General features: G+C 53.7%; 1 protein-coding gene across 2 annotated transcripts in view; it reads left to right on the plus strand.

Moving 5' to 3' along the window:
• Window positions 1-25,477, plus strand: part of LOC125448417 (cationic trypsin-3-like) — a 39,909-nt gene extending 14,432 nt beyond the window's left edge. For both annotated transcript variants that reach the window (XM_048523734.2, XM_048523735.2), the window contains 3 exons: window positions 23,171-23,430; window positions 23,835-23,971; window positions 25,269-25,477. In XM_048523734.2, coding sequence (XP_048379691.1) covers window positions 23,171-23,430; window positions 23,835-23,971; window positions 25,269-25,418 — 547 coding nt within the window. In that variant the 3' untranslated portion in view covers window positions 25,419-25,477. The remainder of the gene's footprint in view (window positions 1-23,170; window positions 23,431-23,834; window positions 23,972-25,268) is intronic.
• Window positions 25,478-27,648: the final 2,171 nt, after the last annotated feature.

Consider the following 27,648-nt stretch of genomic DNA (forward strand, 5'->3'; position numbering starts at 1 on the left):
TTACCCATAGTGCTCAGGGATGTGCAGGTTAGGGTGGATTGGCCATGCTAAATTACCCATAGTGCCCAGGGGTGTGCAGGTTAGGGTGTATTGGCCATTCTAAATTACCCATAGCGCCCAGGGATGTGCAGGTTAGGGTGGATTGGCCGTGCTAAATTACCCATAGTGCCCAGGGATGTGCAGGTTAGGGTGGGTTGGCTGTGCCAAATTACCCATAGTGCCCTGGGATGTGCAGGTTAGGGTGGGTTGGCTGTGGTAAATTACCCATAGTGCCCAGGGATGTGCAGGTTAGGGTGGATTGGCCGTGCTAAATTACCCATAATGCCCAGGGATGTGCAGGTTCGGGTGGATTGGCCGTGCTAAATTACCCATAGTGCCCAGGGATGTGCAGGTTCGGGGGGATTGGCCGTGCTAACTTACCCATAGTGCCCAGGGATGTGCAGGTTAGGGTGGATTGGCTGTGCTAAATTACCCATAGTGCCCAGGGATGTGCAGGTTAGGGTGGATTGGCCGTGCTAAATTACCCATAGTGCCCAGGGATGTGCAGGTTAGGGTGGATTGGCCATGTTAAATTACCCATAGTGCCCAGGGATGTGCAGGTTAGGGTGGGTTGGCTGTGGTAAATTACCCATAGTGCCCTACGATGTGCAGGTTAGGGTGGGTTGGCTGTGGTAAATTACCCATAGTGCCCAGGGATGTGCAGGTTAGGGTGGATTGGCCGTGCTAAATTACCCATAGTGCCCAGGGATGTGCAGGATAGGGTGGATTGGCCGTGCTAAATTACCAATAGTGCCCAGCGATGTGCAGGTTAGGGTGGATTGGCCGTGCTAAATTACCCATCGTGCCCAGCGATGTGCAGGTTAGGGTGGATTGGCCGTGCTGAATTACCCATAGTGCCCAGGGATGTGCAGGTTAGGGTGGGTTGGCCGTGCTAAATTACCCATAGTGCCCAGGGATGTGCAGGTTAGGGTGGATTGGCTGTGCTAAATTACCCATAGTGCCCAGGGGTGTGCAGGTTAGGGTGGATTGGCTGTGCTAAATTACCCATAGTGCCCAGGGATGTGCAGGTTAGGGGGGATGGCCATGCTAAATTACCCATAGTGCCCAGGGATGTGCAGGTTAGGGTGGGTTGGCCGTGCTAAATTACCCATAGTGCCCAGGGATGTGCAGGATAGGGTGGATTGGCCGTGCTAAATTACCAATAGTGCCCAGCGATGTGCAGGTTAGGGTGGATTGGCCGTGCTAAATTACCCATAGTGCCCAGCGATGTGCAGGTTAGGGTGGATTGGCCGTGCTAAATTACCCATAGTGCCCAGGGATGTGCAGGATAGGGTGGATTGGCCGTGCTAAATTACCCATAGTGCCCAGGGATGTGCAGGATAGGGTGGATTGGCCGTGCTAAATTACCAATAGTGCCCAGCGATGTGCAGGTTAGGGTGGATTGGCCGTGCTAAATTACCCATAGTGCCCAGCGATGTGCAGGTTAGGGTGGATTGGCCGTGCTAAATTACCCATAGTGCCCAGGGATGTGCAGGATAGGGTGGATTGGCCGTGCTAAATTACCAATAGTGCCCAGCGATGTGCAGGTTAGGGTGGATTGGCCGTGCTAAATTACCCATAGTGCCCAGCGATGTGCAGGTTAGGGTGGATTGGCCGTGCTGAATTACCCATAGTGCCCAGGGATGTGCAGGTTAGGGTGGGTTGGCCGTGCTAAATTACCCATAGTGCCCAGGGATGTGCAGGTTAGGGTGGATTGGCCGTGCTAAATTACCCATAGTGCCCAGGGATGTGCAGGATAGGGTGGATTGGCCGTGCTAAATTACCAATAGTGCCCAGCGATGTGCAGGTTAGGGTGGATTGGCCGTGCTAAATTACCCATAGTGCCCAGCGATGTGCAGGTTAGGGTGGATTGGCCGTGCTGAATTACCCATAGTGCCCAGGGATGTGCAGGTTAGGGTGGGTTGGCCGTGCTAAATTACCCATAGTGCCCAGGGATGTGCAGGTTAGGGTGGATTGGCTGTGCTAAATTACCCATAGTGCCCAGGGGTGTGCAGTTTAGGGTGGATTGGCTGTGCTAAATTACCCATAGTGCCCAGGGATGTGCAGGTTAGGGGGGATGGCCATGCTAAATTACCCATAGTGCCCAGGGATGTGCAGGTTAGGGTGGGTTGGCCATGCTAAATTACCCATAGTGCCCAGGGGTGTGCAGGTTCGTGTGGATTGGCCGTGCTAAATTACCCATAGTGCCCAGGGATGTGCAGGTTAGGGGGGATGGCCATGCTAAATTACCCATAGTGCCCAGGGCTGTGCAGGTTAGGGTGGATTGGCCGTGCTAAATTACCCATAGTGCCCAGGGATGTGCAGGTTAGGGTGGATTGGCCATGCTAAATTACCCATAGTGCCCAGGGATGTGCAGGTTAGGGTGGGTTGGCTGTGCCAAATTACCCATAGTGCCCTGGGATGTGCAGGTTAGGGTGGGTTGGCTGTGGTAAATTACCCATAGTGCCCAGGGATGTGCAGGTTAGGGTGGATTGGCCGTGCTAAATTACCCATAATGCCCAGGGATGTGCAGGTTCGGGTGGATTGGCCGTGCTAAATTACCCATAGTGCCCAGGGATGTGCAGGTTAGGGTGGATTGGCCATGCTAAATTACCCATAGTGCCCAGGGATGTGCAGGTTAGGGTGGATTGGCTCTGCTAAATTACCCATAGTGCCCAGGGATGTGCAGGTTAGGGTGGATTGGCCGTGCTAAATTACCCATAGTGCCCAGGGATGTGCAGGTTAGGGTGGATTGGCCATGTTAAATTACCCATAGTGCCCAGGGATGTGCAGGTTAGGGTGGGTTGGCTGTGGTAAATTACCCATAGTGCCCTATGATGTGCAGGTTAGGGTGGGTTGGCTGTGGTAAATTACCCATAGTGCCCAGGGATGTGCAGGTTAGGGTGGATTGGCCGTGCTAAATTACCCATAATGCCCAGGGATGTGCAGGTTAGGGTGGATTGGCCGTGCTAAATTACCCATAGTGCCCAGCGATGTGCAGGTTAGGGTGGATTGGCCGTGCTAAATTACCCATAGTGCCCAGCGATGTGCAGGTTAGGGTGGATTGGCCGTGCTAAATTACCCATAGTGCCCAGGGATGTGCAGGTTAGGGTGGGTTGGCCGTGCTAAATTACCCATAGTGCCCAGGGATGTGCAGGTTAGGGTGGATTGGCTGTGGTAAATTACCCATAGTGCCCAGGGATGTGCAGGTTAGGGTGGATTGGCCGTGCTAAATTACCCATAGTGCCCAGGGATGTGCAGGTTAGGGTGGATTGGCCATGTTAAATTACCCATAGTGCCCAGGGATGTGCAGGTTAGGGTGGATTGGCCGTGCTAAATTACCCATAGTGCCCAGGGATGTGCGGGTTAGGGTGGATTGGCCGTGCTAAATTACCCATAGTGCCCAGGGGTGTGCAGGTTAGGGTGGATTGGCTGTGCTAAATTACCCATAGTGCCCAGGGATGTGCAGGTTAGGGGGGATGGCCATGCTAAATTACCCATAGTGCCCAGGGATGTGCAGGTTAGGGTGGGTTGGCCATGCTAAATTACCCATAGTGCCCAGGGGTGTGCAGGTTCGGGTGGATTGGCCGTGCTAAATTACCCATAGTGCCCAGGGATGTGCAGGTTAGGGGGGATGGCCATGCTAAATTACCCATAGTGCCCAGGGATGTGCAGGTTAGGGTGGATTGGCCATGCTAAATTACCCATAGTGCCCAGGGATGTGCAGGTGAGGGTGGGTTGGCTTTGCCAAATTACCCATAGTGCCCTAGGATGTGCAGGTTAGGGTGGGTTGGCTGTGGTAAATTACCCATAGTGCCCAGTGATGTGCAGCTTAGGGTGGATTGGCTGTGCTAAATTACCCATAATGCCCAGGGATGTGCAGGTTAGGGTGGATTGGCCGTGCTAAATTACCCATAGTGCCCAGGGATGTGCAGGTTAGGGTGGATTGGCCGTGCTAAATTACCCATAGTGCCCAGGGATGTGCAGGTTAGGGTGGATTGGCTGTGCTAAATTACCCATAGTGCCCAGCGATGTGCAGGTTAGGGTGGATTGGCCGTGCTAAATTACCCATAGTGCCCAGGGATATGCAGGTTAGGGTGGATTGGCCGTGCTAAATTACCCATAGTGCCCAGGGGTGTGCAGGTTAGGGTGGATTAGCCGTGCTAAATTACCCATAGTGCCCAGGGATGTGCAGGTTAGGGGGGATGGCCATGCTAAATTACCCATAGTGCCCAGGGGAGTGCAGGTTAGGGTGGATTGGCCGTGCTAAATTACCCATAATGCCCAGGGATGTGCATGTTAGGGTGGGATTGGCCATGCTAAATTACCCATAGTGCCCAGGGGTGTGCAGGTTAGGGTGGATTGGCCGTGCTAAATTACCCATAGCGCCCAGGGATGTGCAGGTTAGGGTGGATTGGCCGTGCTAAATTACCCATAGTGCCCAGGGATGTGCAGGTTAGGGTGGGTTGGCTGTGCCAAATTGCCCATAGTGCCCTGGGATGTGCAGGTTAGGGTGGGTTGGCTGTGGTAAATTACCCATAGTGCCCAGGGATGTGCAGGTTAGGGTGGATTGGCCGTGCTAAATTACCCATAATGCCCAGGGATGAGCAGGTTCGGGTGGATTGGCCGTGCTAAATTACCCATAGTGCCCAGGGATGTGCAGGTTAGGGTGGATTGGCTGTGCTAAATTACCCATAGTGCCCAGGGATGTGCAGGTTAGGGTGGATTCGCCGTGCTAAATTACCCATAGTGCCCAGGGATGTGCAGGTTAGGGTGGATTGTCCATGTTAAATTACCCATAGTGCCCAGGGATGTGCAGGTTAGGTTGGGTTGGCTGTGTTAAATTACCCATAGTGCCCTATGATCTGCAGGTTAGGGTGGGTTGGCTGTGGTAAATTACCCATAGTGCCCAGGGATGTGCAGGTTAGGGTGGATTGGCCGTGCTAAATTACCCATAATGCCCAGGGATGTGCAGGTTAGGGTGGATTGGCCGTGCTAAATTACCCATAGTGCCCAGCGATGTGCAGGTTAGGGTGGATTGGCCGTGCTAAATTACCCATAGTGCCCAGCGATGTGCAGGTTAGGGTGGATTGGCCGTGCTAAATTACCCATAGAGCCCAGGGATGTGCAGGTTAGGGTGGGTTGGCCGTGCTAAATTACCCATAGTGCCCAGGGATGTGCAGGTTAGGGTGGATTGGCTGTGCTAAATTACCCATAGTGCCCAGGGATGTGCAGGTTAGGGTGGATTGGCCATGTTAAATTACCCATAGTGCCCAGGGATGTGCAGGTTAGGGTGGATTGGCTGTGCTAAATTACCCATAGTTCCCAGGGATGTGCAGGTTAGGGTGGATTGGCCGTGCTAAATTACCCATAGTGCCCAGGGGTGTGCAGGTTAGGGTGGATTGGCTGTGCTAAATTACCCATAGTGCCCAGGGATGTGCAGGTTAGGGGGGATGGCCATGCTAAATTACCCATAGTGCCCAGGGATGTGCAGGTTAGGGTGGGTTGGCTCTGCTAAATTACCCATAGTGCCCAGGGGTGTGCAGGTTCGGGTGGATTGGCCGTGCTAAATTACCCATAGTGCCCAGGGATGTGCAGGTTAGGGGGGATGGCCATGCTAAATTACCCATAGTGCCCAGGGATGTGCAGGTTAGGGTGGGTTGGCTTGCCAAATTACCCATAGTGCCCTGGGATGTGCAGGTTAGGGTGGGTTGGCTGTGGTAAATTACCCATAGTACCCAGGGATGTGCAGGTTAGGGTGGATTGGCCGTGCTAAATTACCCATAGTCCCCAGGGATGTGCAGGTTAGGGTGGATTGGCCGTGCTAAATTACCCATAGTGCCCAGGGATGTGCAGGTTAGGGTGGATTGGCCGTGCTAAATTACCCATAGTGCCCAGGGATGTGCAGGTTAGGGTGGATTGGCCGTGCTAAATTACCCATAGTGCCCAGGGATGTGCAGGTTAGGGTGGATTGGCTGTGCTAAATTACCCATAGTTCCCAGGGATGTGCAGGTCAGGGTGGATTGGCCGTGCTAAATTACCCATAGTGCCCAGGGATGTGCAGGTTCGGGTGGATTGGCCATGTTAAATTACCCATAGTGCCCAGGGATGTGCAGGTTCGGGTGGATTGGCCGTGCTAAATTACCCGTAGTTCCCAGGGATGTGCAGGTTAGGGTGGCTTGGCCGTGCTAAATTACCCATAGTGCCCAGGGATGTGCAGGTTAGGGTGGATTGGCCATGCTAAATTACCCATAGTGCCCAGGGATGTGCAGGTTAGGGTGGGTTTGGCCGTCCTAAATTACCCATAGTGCCCAGGGATGTGCATGTTAGGGTGGGATTGGCCGTGCTAAATTACCCATAGTGCCCAGGGATGTGCAGGTTAGGGTGGGATTGGCCGTGCTAAATTACCCATAGTGCCCAGGGATGTCCAGGTTAGGGTGGGATTGGCAATGTTCAATTACCCATAGTGCCCAGGGATGTGCAGGTTAGGGTGGGATTGGCCATGCTAAATTACCCATAGTGCCCAGGGATGTGCAGGTTAGGGTGGAATGGCCGTGCTAAATTACCCATAGTGCCCAGGGGTGTGCAGGTTAGGGTGGATTGGCCATGCTAAATTACCCATAGTGCCCAGGGATGTGCAGGTTAGGGTGTATTGGCCATGCTAAATTACCCATAGTGCTCAGGGATGTGCAGGTTAGGGTGGATTGGCCATGCTAAATTACCCATAGTGCCCAGGGGTGTGCAGGTTAGGGTGTATTGGCCATTCTAAATTACCCATAGTGCTCAGGGATGTGCAGGTTAGGGTGGATTGGCCATGCTAAATTACCCATAGTGCCCAGGGATGTGCAGGTTAGGGTGGGTTGGCTGTGCCAAATTACCCATAGTGCCCAGGGATGTGCAGGTTAGGGTGGGTTGGCTGTGGTAAATTACCCATAGTGCCCAGGGATGTGCAGGTTAGGGTGGATTGGCCGTGCTAAATTACCCATAATGCACAGGGATGTGCAGGTTCGGGTGGATTGGCCGTGCTAAATTACCCATAGTGCCCAGGGATGTGCAGGTTAGGGTGGATTGGCCGTGCTAAATTACCCATAGTGCCCAGGGATGTGCAGGTTAGGGTGGATTGGCTGTGCTAAATTACCCATAGTGCCCAGGGATGTGCAGGTTAGGGTGGATTGGCCGTGCTAAATTACCCATAGTGCCCAGGGATGTGCAGGTTAGGGTGGATTGGCCATGTTAAATTACCCATAGTGCCCAGGGATGTGCAGGTTAGGGTGGGTTGGCTGTGGTAAATTACCCATAGTGCCCTATGATGTGCAGGTTAGGGTGGGTTGGCTGTGGTAAATTACCCATAGTGCCCAGGGGTGTGCAGGTTAGGGTGGATTGGCTGTGCTAAATTACCCATAGTTCCCAGGGATGTGCAGGTTAGGGTGGATTGGCCGTGCTAAATTACCCATAGTGCCCAGGGGTGTGCAGGTTAGGGTGGATTGGCTGTGCTAAATTACCCATAGTGCCCAGGGATGTGCAGGTTAGGGGGGATGGCCATGCTAAATTACCCATAGTGCCCAGGGATGTGCAGGTTAGGGTGGGTTGGCCATGCTAAATTACCCATAGTGCCCAGGGATGTGCAGGTTCGGGTGGATTGGCCGTTCTAAATTACCCATAGTGCCCAGGGATGTGCAGGTTAGGGGGGATGGCCATGCTAAATTACCCATAGTGCCCAGGGATGTGCAGGTTAGGGTGGATTGGCCGTGCTAAATTACCCATAGTGCCCAGGGATGTGCAGGTGAGGGTGGGTTGGCTTTGCCAAATTACCCATAGTGCCCTGGGATGTGCAGGTTAGGGTGGGTTGGCTGTGGTAAATTACCCATAGTACCCAGGGATGTGCAGGTTAGGGTGGATTGGCTGTGCTAAATTACCCATAATGCCCAGGGATGTGCAGGTTAGGGTGGATTGGCCGTGCTAAATTACCCATAGTGCCCAGGGATGTGCAGGTTAGGGTGGATTGGCCGTGCTAAATTACCCATAGTGCCCAGGGATGTGCAGGTTAGGGTGGATTGGCTGTGCTAAATTACCCATAGTTCCCAGGGATGTGCAGGTCAGGGTGGATTGGCCGTGCTAAATTACCCATAGTGCCCAGGGATGTGCAGGTTCGGGTGGATTGGCCATGTTAAATTACCCATAGTGCCCAGGGATGTGCAGGTTCGGGTGGATTGGCCGTGCTAAATTACCCATAGTGCACAGGGATGTGCAGGTTAGGGTGGATTGGCCGTGCTAAATTACCCATAGTGCCCAGGGATGTGCAGGTTAGGGTGGATTGGCCATGCTAAATTACCCATAGTGCCCTGGGATGTGCAGGTTAGGGTGGGTTTGGCCGTGCTAAATTACCCATAGTGCCCAGGGATGTGCAGGTTAGGGTGGATTGGCCGTCCTAAATTACCCATAGTGCCCAGGGATGTGCATGTTAGGGTGGGATTGGCCGTGCTAAATTACCCATAGTGCCCAGGGATGTGCAGGTTAGGGTGGGATTGGCCGTGCTAAATTACCCATAGTGCCCAGGGATGTGCAGGTTCGGGAGGGATTGGCAATGCTCAATTACCCATAGTGCCCAGGGATGTGCAGGTTAGGGTGGAATTGGCCATGCTAAATTACCCATAGTGCCCAGGGATGTGCAGGTTAGGGTGGATTGGCCGTGCTAAATTACCCATAGTGCCCAGGGGTGTGCAGGTTAGGGTGGATTGGCCATGCTAAATTACCCATAGTGCCCAGGGATGTGCAGGTTAGGGTGTATTGGCCATGCTAAATTACCCATAGTGCCCAGGGGTGTGCAGGTTAAGGTGGATTGGCCATGCTAAATTACCCATAGTGCCCAGGGATGTGCGGGTGAGGGTGGATTGGCCGTGCTAAATTACCCATAGTGCCCAGGGATGTGCAGGTTAGGGTGGATTGGCCATGCTAAATTACCCATAGTGCCCAGGGATGTGCAGGTTAGGGTGGGTTTGGCCGTGCTAAATTACCCATAGTGCCCAGGGATGTGCAGGTTAGGGTGGGATTGGCTGTGCTAAATTACCCATAGTGCCCAGGGATGTGCAGGTTAGGGTGGGATTGGCCGTGCTAAATTACCCATAGTGCCCAGGGATGTGCAGGTTAGGGTGAGATTGGCCATGCTAAATTACCCATAGTGCCCAGGGATGTGCAGGTTAGGGTGGATTGGCCGTGCTAAATTACCCATAGTGCCCAGGGGTGTGCAGGTTAGGGTGGATTGGCCATGCTAAATTACCCATAGTGCCCAGGGGTGTGCAGGTTAGGGTGGATTGGCCGTGCTAAATTACCTATAGTTCCCAGGGATGTGCAGGTCAGAGGGGATGGCCATGCTAAATTACCCATAGTGCCCAGGGATGTGCAGGTTAGGGTGGATTGGCCGTGCTAAATTACCCATAGTGCCCAGGGATGTGCAGGTTAGGGTGGGTTGGCTGTGCCATATTACCCATAGTGCCCTGGGATGTGCAGGTTAGGGTGGGTTGGCTGTGGTAAATTACCCATAGTACCCAGGGATGTGCAGGTTAGTCTCGATTGGCCGTGCTAAATTACCCATAATGCCCAGGGATGTGCAGGTTAGGGTGGATTGGCCGTGCTAAATTACCCATAGTGCCCAGGGATGTGCAGGTTAGGGTGGATTGGCCGTGCTAAATTACCCATAGTGCCCAGGGATGTGCAGGTTAGGGTGGATTGGCTGTGCTAAATTACCCATAGTTCCCAGGGATGTGCAGGTTAGGGTGGATTGGCCGTGCTAAATTACCCATAGTTCCCAGGGATGTGCAGGTTAGGGTGGATTGGCCGTGCTAAATTACCCATAGTGCCCAGGGATGTGCAGGTTAGGGTGGATTGGCCATGCTAAATTACCCATAGTGCCCAGGGATGTGCAGGTTAGGGTGGATTGGCCATGCTAAATTACCCATAGTGCCCAGGGATGTGCAGGTTAGGCTGGGTTTGGCCGTGCTAAATTACCCATAGTGCCCAGGGATGTGCAGGTTAGGGTGAGATTGGCCATGCTAAATTACCCATAGTGCCCAGGGATGTGCCGGTTAGGGTGGATTGGCCGTGCTAAATTACCCATAGTGCCCAGGGGTGTGCAGGTTAGGGTGGATTGGCCATGCTAAATTACCCATAGTGCCCAGGGATGTGCAGGTTAGGGTGTATTGGCCATGTTAAATTACCCATAGTGCCCAGGGATGTGCAGGTTCGGGTGGATTGGCCGTGCTAAATTACCCATAGTTCCCAGGGATGTGCAGGTTAGGGTGGATTGGCCGTGCTAAATTCCCCATAGTGCCCAGGGAGGTGCAGGTTAGGGTGTATTGGCCATGCTAAATTACCCATAGTGCCCAGGGATGTGTAGGTTAGGGTGGATTGGCCAGGCTAAATTACCCATAGTGCCCAGGGGTGTGTAGGTTAGGGTGGATTAGCCGTGCTAAATTACCCATAGTGCCCAGGGATGTGCAGGTTCGGGGGGATGGCCAAGCTAAATTACCCACAGTGCCCAGGGATGTGCAGGTTAGGGTGGGTTGGCCATGCTAAATTACCCATAGTGCCCAGGGATGTGCAGGTTAGGGTGGATTGGCCAGGCTAAATTACCCATCGTGCCCAGGGATGTGCAGGTTAGGGTGGATTGGCCATGCTAAATTACCCATAGTGCCCAGGGATGTGCAGGTTAGGGTGGATTGGCTGTGCTAAAATACCCATAGTGCCCAGGGATGTGCAGGTTAGGGTGGATTGGCCATGCTAAATTACCCATAGTGCACAGGGATGTGCAGGTTAGGGTGGATTGGCCGTGCTAAATTACCCATAGTGCCCAGGGGTGTGCAGGTTAGGGTGGATTGGCCATGCTAAATTACCCATAGTGCCCAGGGATGTGCAGGTTAGGGTGTATTGGCCATGCTAAATTACCCATAGTGCTCAGGGATGTGCAGGTTAGGGTGGATTGGCCATGCTAAATTACCCATAGTGCCCAGGGATGTGCGGGTGAGGGTGGATTGGCCATGCTAAAGTACCCATAGTGCCCAGGGGTGTGCAGGTTAGGGTGGATTGGCCGTGCTAAATTACCCATAGTGCCCAGGGATGTGCAGGTTAGGGTGGATTGGCCGTGCTAAATTACCCATAGTGCCCAGGGATGTGTAGGTTAGGGTGGATTGGCCATGCTAAATTACCCATAGTGCCCAGGGATGTGCAGGTTAGGGTGTATTGGCCATGCTAAATTACCCATAGTACCCAGGGAGGTGCAGGTTAGGGTGGATTGGCCGTGCTAAATTACCCATAATGCCCAGGGATGTGCAGGTTAGGGTGGTTTGGCCGTGCTAAATTACCCATAGTGCCCAGGGATGTGCAGGTTAGGGTGGATTGGCCGTGCTAAATTACCCATAGTGCCCAGGGGTGTGCAGGTTAGGGTGGATTGGCTGTGCTAAATTACCCATAGTTCCCAGGGATGTGCAGGTCAGCGTGGATTGGCCGTGCTAAATTACCCATAGTGCCCAGCGATGTGCAGGTTAGGGTGGATTGGCCATGTTAAATTACCCATAGTGCCCAGGGATGTGCAGGTTCGGGTGGATTGGCCGTGCTAAATTACCCATAGTTCCCAGGGATGTGCAGGTTAGGGTGGATTGGCCGTGCTAAATTACCCATAGTGCCCAGGGATGTGCAGGTTAGGGTGGATTGGCCGTGCTAAATTACCCATAGTGCCCAGGGGTGTGCAGGTTAGGGTGGATTGGCTGTGCTAAATTACCCATAGTGCCCAGGGATGTGCAGGTTAGGGGGGATGGCCATGCTAAATTACCCATAGTGCCCAGGGATGTGCAGGTTAGGGTGGGTTGGCTCTGCTAAATTACCCATAGTGCCCAGGGGTGTGCAGGTTCGGGTGGATTGGCCGTGCTAAATTACCCATAGTGCCCAGGGATGTGCAGGTTAGGGGGGATGGCCATGCTAAATTACCCATAGTGCCCAGGGATGTGCAGGTTAGGGTGGGTTGGCTTTGCCAAATTACCCATAGTGCCCTGGGATGTGCAGGTTAGGGTGGGTTGGCTGTGGTAAATTACCCATAGTACCCAGGGATGTGCAGGTTAGGGTGGATTGGCCGTGCTAAATTACCCATAGTCCCCAGGGATGTGCAGGTTAGGGTGGATTGGCCGTGCTAAATTACCCATAGTGCCCAGGGATGTGCAGGTTAGGGTGGATTGGCCGTGCTAAATTACCCATAGTGCCCAGGGATGTGCAGGTTAGGGTGGATTGGCCGTGCTAAATTACCCATAGTGCCCAGGGATGTGCAGGTTAGGGTGGATTGGCTGTGCTAAATTACCCATAGTTCCCAGGGATGTGCAGGTCAGGGTGGATTGGCCGTGCTAAATTACCCATAGTGCCCAGGGATGTGCAGGTTCGGGTGGATTGGCCATGTTAAATTACCCATAGTGCCCAGGGATGTGCAGGTTCGGGTGGATTGGCCGTGCTAAATTACCCGTAGTTCCCAGGGATGTGCAGGTTAGGGTGGCTTGGCCGTGCTAAATTACCCATAGTGCCCAGGGATGTGCAGGTTAGGGTGGATTGGCCATGCTAAATTACCCATAGTGCCCAGGGATGTGCAGGTTAGGGTGGGTTTGGCCGTCCTAAATTACCCATAGTGCCCAGGGATGTGCATGTTAGGGTGGGATTGGCCGTGCTAAATTACCCATAGTGCCCAGGGATGTGCAGGTTAGGGTGGGATTGGCCGTGCTAAATTACCCATAGTGCCCAGGGATGTCCAGGTTAGGGTGGGATTGGCAATGTTCAATTACCCATAGTGCCCAGGGATGTGCAGGTTAGGGTGGGATTGGCCATGCTAAATTACCCATAGTGCCCAGGGATGTGCAGGTTAGGGTGGAATGGCCGTGCTAAATTACCCATAGTGCCCAGGGGTGTGCAGGTTAGGGTGGATTGGCCATGCTAAATTACCCATAGTGCCCAGGGATGTGCAGGTTAGGGTGTATTGGCCATGCTAAATTACCCATAGTGCTCAGGGATGTGCAGGTTAGGGTGGATTGGCCATGCTAAATTACCCATAGTGCCCAGGGGTGTGCAGGTTAGGGTGTATTGGCCATTCTAAATTACCCATAGTGCTCAGGGATGTGCAGGTTAGGGTGGATTGGCCATGCTAAATTACCCATAGTGCCCAGGGATGTGCAGGTTAGGGTGGGTTGGCTGTGCCAAATTACCCATAGTGCCCTGGGATGTGCAGGTTAGGGTGGGTTGGCTGTGGTAAATTACCCATAGTGCCCAGGGATGTGCAGGTTAGGGTGGATTGGCCGTGCTAAATTACCCATAATGCACAGGGATGTGCAGGTTCGGGTGGATTGGCCGTGCTAAATTACCCATAGTGCCCAGGGATGTGCAGGTTAGGGTGGATTGGCCGTGCTAAATTACCCATAGTGCCCAGGGATGTGCAGGTTAGGGTGGATTGGCTGTGCTAAATTACCCATAGTGCCCAGGGATGTGCAGGTTAGGGTGGATTGGCCGTGCTAAATTACCCATAGTGCCCAGGGATGTGCAGGTTAGGGTGGATTGGCCATGTTAAATTACCCATAGTGCCCAGGGATGTGCAGGTTAGGGTGGGTTGGCTGTGGTAAATTACCCATAGTGCCCTATGATGTGCAGGTTAGGGTGGGTTGGCTGTGGTAAATTACCCATAGTGCCCAGGGGTGTGCAGGTTAGGGTGGATTGGCTGTGCTAAATTACCCATAGTTCCCAGGGATGTGCAGGTTAGGGTGGATTGGCCGTGCTAAATTACCCATAGTGCCCAGGGGTGTGCAGGTTAGGGTGGATTGGCTGTGCTAAATTACCCATAGTGCCCAGGGATGTGCAGGTTAGGGGGGATGGCCATGCTAAATTACCCATAGTGCCCAGGGATGTGCAGGTTAGGGTGGGTTGGCCATGCTAAATTACCCATAGTGCCCAGGGATGTGCAGGTTCGGGTGGATTGGCCGTGCTAAATTACCCATAGTGCCCAGGGATGTGCAGGTTAGGGGGGATGGCCATGCTAAATTACCCATAGTGCCCAGGGATGTGCAGGTTAGGGTGGATTGGCCGTGCTAAATTACCCATAGTGCCCAGGGATGTGCAGGTGAGGGTGGGTTGGCTTTGCCAAATTACCCATAGTGCCCTGGGATGTGCAGGTTAGGGTGGGTTGGCTGTGGTAAATTACCCATAGTACCCAGGGATGTGCAGGTTAGGGTGGATTGGCTGTGCTAAATTACCCATAATGCCCAGGGATGTGCAGGTTAGGGTGGATTGGCCGTGCTAAATTACCCATAGTGCCCAGGGATGTGCAGGTTAGGGTGGATTGGCCGTGCTAAATTACCCATAGTGCCCAGGGATGTGCAGGTTAGGGTGGATTGGCTGTGCTAAATTACCCATAGTTCCCAGGGATGTGCAGGTCAGGGTGGATTGGCCGTGCTAAATTACCCATAGTGCCCAGGGATGTGCAGGTTCGGGTGGATTGGCCATGTTAAATTACCCATAGTGCCCAGGGATGTGCAGGTTCGGGTGGATTGGCCGTGCTAAATTACCCATAGTGCACAGGGATGTGCAGGTTAGGGTGGATTGGCCGTGCTAAATTACCCATAGTGCCCAGGGATGTGCAGGTTAGGGTGGATTGGCCATGCTAAATTACCCATAGTGCCCAGGGATGTGCAGGTTAGGGTGGGTTTGGCCGTGCTAAATTACCCATAGTGCCCAGGGATGTGCAGGTTAGGGTGGATTGGCCGTCCTAAATTACCCATAGTGCCCAGCGATGTGCATGTTAGGGTGGGATTGGCCGTGCTAAATTACCCATAGTGCCCAGGGATGTGCAGGTTAGGGTGGGATTGGCCGTGCTAAATTACCCATAGTGCCCAGGGATGTGCAGGTTCGGGAGGGATTGGCAATGCTCAATTACCCATAGTGCCCAGGGATGTGCAGGTTAGGGTGGAATTGGCCATGCTAAATTACCCATAGTGCCCAGGGATGTGCAGGTTAGGGTGGATTGGCCGTGCTAAATTACCCATAGTGCCCAGGGGTGTGCAGGTTAGGGTGGATTGGCCATGCTAAATTACCCATAGTGCCCAGGGATGTGCAGGTTAGGGTGTATTGGCCATGCTAAATTACCCATAGTGCCCAGGGGTGTGCAGGTTAAGGTGGATTGGCCATGCTAAATTACCCATAGTGCCCAGGGATGTGCGGGTGAGGGTGGATTGGCCGTGCTAAATTACCCATAGTGCCCAGGGATGTGCAGGTTAGGGTGGATTGGCCATGCTAAATTACCCATAGTGCCCAGGGATGTGCAGGTTAGGGTGAGATTGGCCATGCTAAATTACCCATAGTGCCCAGGGATGTGCAGGTTAGGGTGGATTGGCCGTGCTAAATTACCCATAGTGCCCAGGGGTGTGCAGGTTAGGGTGGATTGGCCATGCTAAATTACCCATAGTGCCCAGGGGTGTGCAGGTTAGGGTGGATTGGCCGTGCTAAATTACCTATAGTTCCCAGGGATGTGCAGGTCAGAGGGGATGGCCATGCTAAATTACCCATAGTGCCCAGGGATGTGCAGGTTAGGGTGGATTGGCCGTGCTAAATTACCCATAGTGCCCAGGGATGTGCAGGTTAGGGTGGGTTGGCTGTGCCATATTACCCATAGTGCCCTGGGATGTGCAGGTTAGGGTGGGTTGGCTGTGGTAAATTACCCATAGTACCCAGGGATGTGCAGGTTAGGCTCGATTGGCCGTGCTAAATTACCCATAATGCCCAGGGATGTGCAGGTTAGGGTGGATTGGCCGTGCTAAATTACCCATAGTGCCCAGGGATGTGCAGGTTAGGGTGGATTGGCCGTGCTAAATTACCCATAGTGCCCAGGGATGTGCAGGTTAGGGTGGATTGGCTGTGCTAAATTACCCATAGTTCCCAGGGATGTGCAGGTTAGGGTGGATTGGCCGTGCTAAATTACCCATAGTTCCCAGGGATGTGCAGGTTAGGGTGGATTGGCCGTGCTAAATTACCCATAGTGCCCAGGGATGTGCAGGTTAGGGTGGATTGGCCATGCTAAATTACCCATAGTGCCCAGGGATGTGCAGGTTAGGGTGGATTGGCCATGCTAAATTACCCATAGTGCCCAGGGATGTGCAGGTTAGGCTGGGTTTGGCCGTGCTAAATTACCCATAGTGCCCAGGGATGTGCAGGTTAGGGTGAGATTGGCCATGCTAAATTACCCATAGTGCCCAGGGATGTGCCGGTTAGGGTGGATTGGCCGTGCTAAATTACCCATAGTGCCCAGGGGTGTGCAGGTTAGGGTGGATTGGCCATGCTAAATTACCCATAGTGCCCAGGGATGTGCAGGTTAGGGTGTATTGGCCATGTTAAATTACCCATAGTGCCCAGGGATGTGCAGGTTCGGGTGGATTGGCCGTGCTAAATTACCCATAGTTCCCAGGGATGTGCAGGTTAGGGTGGATTGGCCGTGCTAAATTCCCCATAGTGCCCAGGGAGGTGCAGGTTAGGGTGTATTGGCCATGCTAAATTACCCATAGTGCCCAGGGATGTGTAGGTTAGGGTGGATTGGCCAGGCTAAATTACCCATAGTGCCCAGGGGTGTGTAGGTTAGGGTGGATTAGCCGTGCTAAATTACCCATAGTGCCCAGGGATGTGCAGGTTCGGGGGGATGGCCAAGCTAAATTACCCACAGTGCCCAGGGATGTGCAGGTTAGGGTGGGTTGGCCATGCTAAATTACCCATAGTGCCCAGGGATGTGCAGGTTAGGGTGGATTGGCCAGGCTAAATTACCCATAGTGCCCAGGGATGTGCAGGTTAGGGTGGATTGGCTGTGCTAAAATACCCATAGTGCCCAGGGATGTGCAGGTTAGGGTGGATTGGCCATGCTAAATTACCCATAGTGCACAGGGATGTGCAGGTTAGGGTGGATTGGCCGTGCTAAATTACCCATAGTGCCCAGGGGTGTGCAGGTTAGGGTGGATTGGCCATGCTAAATTACCCATAGTGCCCAGGGATGTGCAGGTTAGGGTGTATTGGCCATGCTAAATTACCCATAGTGCTCAGGGATGTGCAGGTTAGGGTGGATTGGCCATGCTAAATTACCCATAGTGCCCAGGGATGTGCGGGTGAGGGTGGATTGGCCATGCTAAAGTACCCATAGTGCCCAGGGGTGTGCAGGTTAGGGTGGATTGGCCGTGCTAAATTACCCATAGTGCCCAGGGATGTGCAGGTTAGGGTGGATTGGCCGTGCTAAATTACCCATAGTGCCCAGGGATGTGCAGGTTAGGGTGGATTGGCCGTGCTAAATTACCCATAGTGCCCAGGGATGTGTAGGTTAGGGTGGATTGGCCATGCTAAATTACCCATAGTGCCCAGGGATGTGCAGGTTAGGGTGTATTGGCCATGCTAAATTACCCATAGTACCCAGGGAGGTGCAGGTTAGGGTGGATTGGCCGTGCTAAATTACCCATAATGCCCAGGGATGTGCAGGTTAGGGTGGTTTGGCCGTGCTAAATTACCCATAGTGCCCAGGGATGTGCAGGTTAGGGTGGATTGGCCATGCTAAATTACCCATAGTGCCCAGGGGTGTGCAGGTTAGGGTGGATTGGCTGTGCTAAATTACCCATAGTTCCCAGGGATGTGCAGGTCAGCGTGGATTGGCCGTGCTAAATTACCCATAGTGCCCAGCGATGTGCAGGTTAGGGTGGATTGGCCATGTTAAATTACCCATAGTGCCCAGGGATGTGCAGGTTCGGGTGGATTGGCCGTGCTAAATTACCCATAGTTCCCAGGGATGTGCAGGTTAGGGTGGATTGGCCGTGCTAAATTACCCATAGTGCCCAGGGATGTGCAGGTTAGGGTGGATTGGCCATGCTAAATTACCCATAGTGCCCAGGGATGTGCAGGTTAGGGTGGGTTTGGCCGTGCTAAATTACCCATAGTGCCCAGGGATGTGCGGCTTAGGGTGGATTGGCCGTGCTAAATTACCCATAGTGCCCAGGGATGTGCGGGTTAGGGTGGGATTGGCTGTGCTAAATTACCCATAGTGCCCAGGGATGTGCAGGTTAGGGTGGGATTGGCTGTGCTAAATTACCCATAGTGCCCAGGGATGTGCAGGTTAGGGTGGGATTGGCAATGCTCAATTAGCCATAGTGCCCAGGGATGTGCAGGTTAGGGTGAGATTGGCCATGCTAAATTACCCATAGTGCCCAGGGATGTGCAGGTTAGGGTGGATTGGCCGTGCTAAATTACCCATAGTGCCCAGGGGTGTGCAGGTTAGGGTGGATTGGCCATGCTAAATTACCCATAGTGCCCAGGGATGTGCAGGTTAGAGTGTATTGGCCATGTTAAATTACCCATAGTGCCCAGGGATGTGCAGGTTCGGGTGGATTGGCCGTGCTAAATTACCCATAGTTCCCAGGGATGTGCAGGTTAGGGTGGATTGGCCGTGCTAAATTACCCATAGTGCCCAGGGATGTGCAGGTTAGGGTGGATTGGCCCTGCTAAATTACCCATAGTGCCCAGGGATGTACAGGTTAGGGTGGATTGGCCATGCTAAATTACCCATAGTGCCCAGGGATGTGCAGGTTAGGGTGGATTGGCTGTGCTAAAATACCCATAGTGCCCAGGGATGTGCATGTTAGGGTGGATTGGCCATGTTAAATTACCCATAGTGCCCAGGGATGTGCAGGTTAGGGTGGGTTGGCTGTGGTAAATTACCCATAGTGCCCTATGATGTGCAGGTTAGGGTGGGTTGGCTGTGGTAAATTACCCATAGTGCCCAGGGATGTGCAGGTTAGGGTGGATTGGCCGTGCTAAATTACCCATAATGCCCAGCGATGTGCAGGTTAGGGTGGATATGCCGTGCTAAATTACCCATAGTGCCCAGCGATGTGCAGGTTAGGGTGGATTGGCCGTGCTAAATTACCCATAGTGCCCAGGGATGTGCAGGTTAGGGTGGATTGGCTGTGCTAAATTACCCATAGTGCCCAGGGATGTGCAGGTTAGGGTGGATTGGCTGTGCTAAATTACCCATAGTGCCCAGGGATGTGCAGGTTCGGGTGGATTGGCCGTGCTAAATTACCCATAGTGCCCAGGGGTGTGCAGGTTAGGGTGGATTGGCCGTGCTAAATTACCCATAGTGCCCAGGGATGTGCGGTTAGGGGGGATGGCCATGCTAAATTACCCATAGTGCCCAGGGATGTGCAGGTTAGGGTGGGTTGGCCATGCTAAATTACCCATAGTGCCCAGGGGTGTGCAGGTTAGGGTGGATTGGCCATGCTAAATTACCCATAGTGCCCAGGGGTGTGCAGGTTAGGGTGGATTGGCCATGCTAAATTACCTATAGTTCCCAGGGATGTGCAGGTTAGAGGGGATGGCCATGCTAAATTACCCATAGTGCCCAGGGATGTGCAGGTTAGGGTGGATTGGCCGTGCTAAATTACCCATAGTGCCCAGGGATGTGCAGGTTAGGGTGGGTTGGCTGTGCCATATTACCCATAGTGCCCTGGGATGTGCAGGTTAGGGTGGGTTGGCTGTGGTAAATTACCCATAGTACCCAGGGATGTGCAGGTTAGGCTCGATTGGCCGTGCTAAATTACCCATAATGCCCAGGGATGTGCAGGTTAGGGTGGATTGGCCGTGCTAAATTACCCATAGTGCCCAGGGATGTGCAGGTTAGGGTGGATTGGCCGTGCTAAATTACCCATAGTGCCCAGGGATGTGCAGGTTAGGGTGGATTGGCTGTGCTAAATTACCCATAGTGCCCAGGGATGTGCAGGTTAGGGTGGATTGGCCGTGCTAAATTACCCATAATGCCCAGCGATGTGCAGGTTAGGGTGGATATGCCGTGCTAAATTACCCATAGTGCCCAGCGATGTGCAGGTTCGGGTGGATTGGCCATGCTAAATTACCCATAGTGCCCAGGGATGTGCAGGTTAGGGTGGATTGGCTGTGCTAAATTACCCATAGTGCCCAGGGATGTGCAGGTTAGGGTGGACTGGCCGTGCTAAATTACCCATAGTGCCCAGGGGTGTGCAGGTTAGGGTGGATTGGCCGTGCTAAATTACCCATAGTGCCCAGGGATGTGCGGTTAGGGGGGATGGCCATGCTAAATTACCCATAGTGCCCAGGGATGTGCAGGTTAGGGTGGATTGGCCGTGCTAAATTACCCATAGTGCCCAGGGATGTGCAGGTTAGGGTGGGTTGGCTGTGCCATATTACCCATAGTGCCCTGGGATGTGCAGGTTAGGGTGGGTTGGCTGTGGTAAATTACCCATAGTACCCAGGGATGTGCAGGTTAGGGTCGATTGGCCGTGCTAGATTACCCATAATGCCCAGGGATGTGCAGGTTAGGGTGGATTGGCCGTGCTAAATTACCCATAGTGCCCAGGGATGTGCAGGTTAGGGTGGATTGGCCGTGCTAAATTACCCATAGTGCCCAGGGATGTGCAGGTTAGGGTGGATTGGCTGTGCTAAATTACCCATAGTTCCCAGGGATGTGCAGGTTAGGGTAGATTGGCCGTGCTAAATTACCCATAGTTCCCAGGGATGTGCAGGTTAGGGTGGATTGGCCGTGCTAAATTACCCATAGTGCCCAGGGATGTGCAGGTTAGGGTGGATTGGCCATGCTAAATTACCCATAGTGCCCAGGGATGTGCAGGTTAGGGTGGGTTTGGCCGTGCTAAATTACCCATAGTGCCCAGGGATGTGCATGTTAGGGTGGGATTGGCCGTGCTAAATTACCCATAGTGCCCAGGGATGTGCAGGTTAGGGTGGGATTGGCCGTTGTAAATTACCCATAGTGCCCAGGGATGTGCAGGTTAGGGTGGGATTGGCAATGCTCAATTACCCATAGTGTCCAGGGATGTGCAGGTTAGGGTGGGATTGGCCATGCTAAATTACCCATAGTGCCCAGGGATGTGCAGGTTAGGGTGGATTGGCCGTGCTAAATTACCCATAGTGCCCAGGGGTGTGCAGGTTAGGGTGGATTGGCCATGCTAAATTACCCATAGTGCCCAGGGATGTGCAGGTTAGGGTGTATTGGCCATGCTAAATTACCCATAGTGCTCAGGGATGTGCAGGTTAGGGTGGATTGGCCATGCTAAATTACCCATAGTGCCCAGGGATGTGCGGGTTAGGGTGGATTGGCCAGGCTAAATTACCCATAGTGCCCAGGGATGTGCAGGTTAGGGTGGATTGGCCATGCTAAATTACCCATAGTGCCCAGGGATGTGCATGTTAGGGTGGGATTGGCCGTGCTAAATTACCCATAGCGCCCAGGGATGTGCAGGTTAGGGTGGATTGGCCAGGCTAAATTACCCATAGTGCCCAGGGATGTGCGGGTTAGGGTGGATTGGCCAGGCTAAATTACCCATAGTGCCCAGGGATGTACAGGTTAGGGTGGATTGGCCATGCTAAATTACCCATAGTGCCCAGGGATGTGCATGTTCGGGTGGGATTGGCCGTGCTAAATTACCCATAGCGCCCAGGGATGTGCAGGTTAGGGTGGATTGGCCGTGCTAAATTACCCATAGTGCCCAGGGATGTGTAGGTTAGGGTGGATTGGCCAGGCTAAATTACCCATAGTGCCCAGGGATGTGCAGGTTAGGGTGGATTGGCCATGCTAAATTACCCATAGTGCCCAGGGATGTGCAGGTTAGGGTGGATTGGCCATGCTAAATTACCCATAGTGCCCAGGGATGTGCAGGTTAGGGTGGATTGGCCGTGCTAAATTACCCATAGTGCCCAGGGATGTGCAGGTTAGGGTGGATTGGCCATGCTAAATTACCCATAGTGCCCAGGGATGTGCAGGTTAGGGTGGATTGGCCATGCTAAATTACCCATAGTGCCCAGGGATGTGCAGGTTAGGGTGGATTGGCCAGGCTAAATTACCCATAGTGCCCAGGGATGTGCAGGTTAGGGTGGATTGGCCATGCTAAATTACCCATAGTGCCCAGGGATGTGCAGGCTAAGTGGGTTGGCCATGCTAAATTACCCATAGTGCCCAGGGATGTTTGCGTTAGTTTTGTGAAATTAGGGATATGGGTCTGGGTGGGATGGTCTTCAATGGGGCGGTGTGGACCGTTTCCACACACTGTGGGGATTCTATGATCCCCATGGGCTCAGTTGTGATACTGAGTTACCAAACTCTGCGAAGGGAGATGTTTCAACTTGACTTTATCACATTGCGTTGGCTCGGGGAGAATTGCTTTCCTTAGCCGCGGGGGAATCCACAAGCTGATCTTAAGACATCGGAGCCGAAGATGGCTACTCAGCCCATCAGGTCTACTCTGCCATTTGACCGTGTCTGTTCTGATTATCCCCAACTCCACTCTGCTGCGTTTTCCCCTTGATTCCCTTCTGATGGCACATCTGCCTCTCTCAGCCTTGAATCTATTTAATGACCCGTTCCTCCGAGAGACGGAATTAATCCCCACCTCTGCCTTCGACCTTTTGCGCCGTCTGGTCCTCGACTCTCCTATAAGGAAAAGGAAATTTTCCACCTCTCCCCCTCTCAATTCCACTGAGGAATCTGGTGTGTTTCAACAGACCGATGTAGTGATGGTAACAAGGTGGATCTCACAGAATACAAGAGAAAGCTGGAGAGAAAGGGGGAGTGGAGATGTTGCTGTTAACCAGGTCTGATCAGGGAGCCCTGGCTGACAGATAGAAACAGGAGGGTCAGAGGTTCACTCTGAGAGCTGGCTGTACGGGAGCTCGGTCAGTTTCGAGGACCCTCCCCGTTGTAAATAAGGTGTGACTCTGTGATACCAGCCCCTGTGGAGTTATTTCAATCAATCCTCATTTTTCTGATTCCAATGAGTGAGGGTCTAACCCCTTCTTCATAAGACAGTCCGTCCATCCCTGGGGTCAGCTGAGCGAACTTTCTCTGGATACTCCAGCACCAGGACACCCTGACCTTCTCTGTCTCCCAACGGGACTGTTGCTTTGTATAGTGCTGACCGAACCCTGAGCTCTGAATGAGACCAGGACGTTCGTGCGACCGAGCTAAGGTGCAGATGAGTCGCTGAGCAAGGAGTGAGGGGCCGAGAGGCCTCACTCCGTTGCTCATCCTGTGCTTCTGTTGTCACTGCAGGCCCAGGCTGTTGAACGTGTGGGTCGGGGCCCACGACCTATCCATGGAGGAAAGCTCCCGGCAGTTTTCCACGGTTGTTCAAGCGATCCGACACCCCGGCTACAGCCACAGAACCACCGACAACGACATCATGCTGCTGAAGATTTCTCCGCCGGCAAAGCTCAATGACAAAGTCCAACCCGTCCGGCTACCCAGCTCCTGTGCCGGGAATGGGAGCCAGTGTCTAGTCTCTGGGTGGGGCAACACTGTGCTGGAAGGGGGTAAGTGTGGATCAGGGGGGTGTGGGGGTGGGTGGTCAGGGACAGGGAGGAATGATAAGGACCAAGGTTCGTGAGGAGCTCAACTTGTTGGGGTGTCGGGGGGTTAGGGTTCGCAGGCAAAGCCCAGAGGGTGTTGGGTTGGAAACCCACCTGGTTAATTCACCCCGGAGAACCCACGCCAGGTTCGTTCTCCCAGTAAGCTGACCCAGGTAATTCCTCGGCGTGCTGAGGCGCAGATCCACGTCTACTCCCTGAAGTTTGTGAAGATGTTCGGCGATCAGCTGATCGACTGCAGCAGCTGCGCCCCGGCGGCCGTGCTCCAGGGGGTTCAGCGTGGCGGCGGGGGTAGGGTGGGCTCTGACTGCGAGGTTGTGCTGATCTTGTGCTGGTTTCTCCCCGAACAGAGCAGTACCCTCACCGTCTGCAGTGTCTTGAAGTCCCCATCCTCCCAGACCCCGAGTGCAGGGGTAGCTATGGTGATACAGTCACCCCCAACATGTTCTGCGCTGGATTCCTGGAAGGTGGAAAAGAAGCATGCCAGGTTAGCGATGTGGGAAACGCTCTCGGGATCAACGGAAACCCCGGTGGATAGAGTGCACTGGAGAGAGAGGGGGAGAGTGTGTGTGTGTGAGAGAAAGGACAGTGGGAAAGTGGCGGAGTACAGAGAAGTGTTAAAGAGGGAAAAACCCATGGACAGAAAGGGTTGGGTTGGGTGTAGGAGATATAGTCAGAGTGAGAGACAGAATGGGAAAGGTGGGGAAGGGAGAAAGAGAGAGAGAGAGGAGAGACGGAGAGAGGAATAGATGGACAGTAGGATGGGGCTGGCTGCAGGAGATGGAGCCAGAGACAGAGAGAGAGGGAGAGAATGGGAATGCAGGCGGAGGTGAGAGAGAAAGATGGAGAGAAAGGGGGAGTGGAGATGGAGTGAGAGAGAGAGGGAGAGAATGGGAATGCAGGCGGGGGTGAGAGAGAAAGATGGAGAGAAAGTGGGAGTAGAGATGGAGTCAGAGAGAGAGGGAGAGAATGGGAATGTGGGCGGGGGTGAGAGAGAAAGATGGAGAGAAAGTGGGAGTGGAGATGGAGACAGAGAGAGAGGGAGAGAATGAGAATGCAGGCGGGGTGAGAGAGAAAGATGGAGAGAAAGGGGGAGTGGAGATGGAGTCAGAGAGAGTCAGGAGGGTAAATGGGAAAGTGAGGGGAGAGAGGAGGAGAGAGAGATAGATGGAGAGAAAGGGAGAGCAGAGATGGAGTCAGAGAGAGGGGGGAGGGGTAAATGGGAAATCCGGGGAGAGAGAAGTGGCGGAGGGGAGAGAAAGGGGGAGCGGAGATGGAGTCGGGGGAGGGGTAAATGGGAAAGCAGGGGAGAGAGAAGTGGCGGGGGGTAGAGAGAGAGAGATAGATGGAGGGAAAAGGGGAGTGGAGATGGAGTCAGAGAGAGAGAGGAGGGTAAGTGAGAGGAGAAAGAAGTGAGAGAGGAGGAGAGAGAGATAGATGGAGAGAAAAGGGGAGTGGAGATGGAGTCAGAGAGAGAGAGGAGGGTAAGTGAGAGGAGAAAGAAGTGAGAGAGGAGGAGAGAGAGATAGATGGAGAGAAAGTGGGAGTGGAGATGGAGTCAGAGAGAGGGGGAGGGATAAATGGGAAAGCGGGTGAGAGAGGAGCGACAGAGGGGGAGTGAAACCTTCCGTGAAGCTCTCTCTGTGCATGAGATGGACACATGTACCTGGATAGACAGGCGGGCAGACTGATATTCACATATGTTATCTGAAATGGAGAGGGCGGCCTGGGCGCTACAGAAATGCCCTTCCTTCTCGCCTGACAGCCTGTCTCGTGCCCTGCAGGTCGACTCTGGGGGTCCGCTGGTGTGTGACGGGGTGCAGCAAGGTATCGTCTCATGGGGCCTGGGCTGCGGAAACCCTGGCTGGACCACCATTTACACCAAGCTCTGTAACTACGTCTCCTGGATCAATGAGACCATAGCATCCAACTGACAGCATCTGCTCACTCTTCGCCAAACACCTGACCTGTGGTCACATTAAAGACCGACCTTGCTCACATATTCCTGTCTCCCCTTGTTTTCTCGGGTCTCCTGAATCCCGGGGAAGAATGTTCCGGCAAGGAGGGAGTGCAACGAAGCTGTAACAAACTGATTCCTGGGATGGCAGGTTGGATCCGTTAGGAGGAATGACGGAGTTGACTCCCTGAATAAAACTCTGACAGGATTAGACAGGAAGGATGTTCCCAATGACCAGGGGAGTCCAAAACTGGAAGGGGAATTGGAGAGTTGGGGGGGGGTGTTCATAGTCTAAAGGATACAAGGGGGTAGGACTCAGATGAGGAGGAATGTCTTTACTCCAAGAGAGTGTGGGATACTCTGCCTCAGGAAGCGGAGGCCAAAACGTTGAAAAATTTCAGGAAAAGGGGCATTAGAGATCGAACTTGGGGCTAAAAGGGTTTAAAGAGGGTGTGGGGAGAGAGCAGGGGGAGCAGGGGCTGACTTGGACGATCGTACTGAATGGTGGAGTAGGCCCAAAGGCCTACTCCCGACCCTGTTCCCCTTGTGTGTCGCCATATTCCCCAAACAGCATTCCCCCAGCATTTTGGGAATTGGGATTGGGAAATGGCACCTGGGAGTGGGGGAGGGGGGGGGGGGCGTGGTGCGGGTGGTGGAGGAGCACTGAAGGGGTGGGAGGGGGGAAATGGCCAAGGGAGACGGGGCCTTGCTGCCCAGAACGCGTTGATCAGCTTTGTCCATGGTGCCCCCATGATTCTCACATTCTTTCCCCCCTCCCCCACCCCCCCAACCCCAGGCAGACCCACTTTCTCAGCTATGTCCGTGTCAGCGTTCCCTGTTTGAATCTCCGCAGCCCCCACCCCTGGCCCCGTTCCTAACCTGCCCCTGGCTGAGGGCAGAGCTCTTGCTGCTGAGCAGGGGATAAATTTCATGCCCCCTGCCCTTCGCTGCAGGCCTGTCAACTCGCTCACACACCCCAAATCCCTTCCCCCCCCCCAAAACCCCCCATCCACCTCAGCGTTGTTCCTGAAAACCACAACATTCCTGGTTTCATTGTCGCCCGCTCGGAATGCCCGAGGCACCACCGTGCGATTTCTGCATTCAGCTGCCGCCTGGGCGGGGAGAAGGTCTCCCAGCAGCTGAGGACCGAGGGGCCTGTCAAAACCGTCGAGGATCGGGGGTGGCGGGGGCCTGTCGAAACCGTCGCGTATCGGCAGGGGGGGGCCTGTCAAAACCATCGAGGATCAGTGGGGGGGCGGGGCCTGTAGAAATGTCGAGAATCAGGGGCCCTGTCGAAAACATTGAGGACCGAAGGGCTGGTTGAAACCGTCAAGGACTTGGGCGGGGGGGCCAGTTGAGAATTGGGGGGGTGCCTGTTGAAACGGTCGAGGATTGGGGGTGGGGCCTGTTGAAATGGTGAAGGATTGGGGGGGGCCTGTTGAAACGGTCGAGGACTGAGGGGGGGCCTGTTGAAACGGTCGAGGATTGAGGGGGGTAGTACCTGTTGAAACGGTCAAGGATTAGGGGCCTATCGAAGCTGTTGAGGATCAAGGGCCTGTCAATATTGTCGAGGATTGGAGGGGCCTGCTGAAATGGTTGAGGACTTGGGGATGTAACTGGAGAGGGTTCAGAAGAGACTGACCAGGATGTTGCCGGGAATGGTGGACGGGGAGGCGGTGGGTTGGGTTTGGGGGGGTGGTGGTGTGGTGCGTGATTTTTCAGGAGAGGCTGGGTAGCCTGGGGCCTTTTTACCATGGAGTGTCAGAGGCTGAGGCGGGGGGTGACCTTACGGGGGCTGATAAAAAGGGGCTTGGCAGGGCGAATAGCCAGTGATTTTCTCCCTGGGGTGGGGGAATTTCAAAACGGCCAGACTTCAAAGTTGGAGGGGGGTTGGGGGGGAGATGTTTTCACACAGAGGGTGGTCCGTGTGTGTCCGTGAGGAAGTGGCGGGTGTGGGTATACTTTTAAAAGACACTGGGATAAGCACATGGATAGGGAAGGGTTTGGAGGGACATGGGCTGGGAGCGGGGAGGTGGGGCTAGCTTGGTTTGGGATGGTGGCCTGGCTGGACCAAAGGGTTTCTTTCTTTGCTGTACGGCTCCATAGCTCCTCTCCTTCCACAACACCCTACCCCACCCCACCCCACATGCCTGACCCCCACCCCAAGGGACAGACAGATCTGCCCTCCGCAGGTAGCATTTGAGGGG

This window comes from Stegostoma tigrinum, chromosome 41 (genome assembly GCF_030684315.1).
Source record: "Stegostoma tigrinum isolate sSteTig4 chromosome 41, sSteTig4.hap1, whole genome shotgun sequence".
Taxonomy (NCBI): domain Eukaryota; kingdom Metazoa; phylum Chordata; class Chondrichthyes; order Orectolobiformes; family Stegostomatidae; genus Stegostoma; species Stegostoma tigrinum.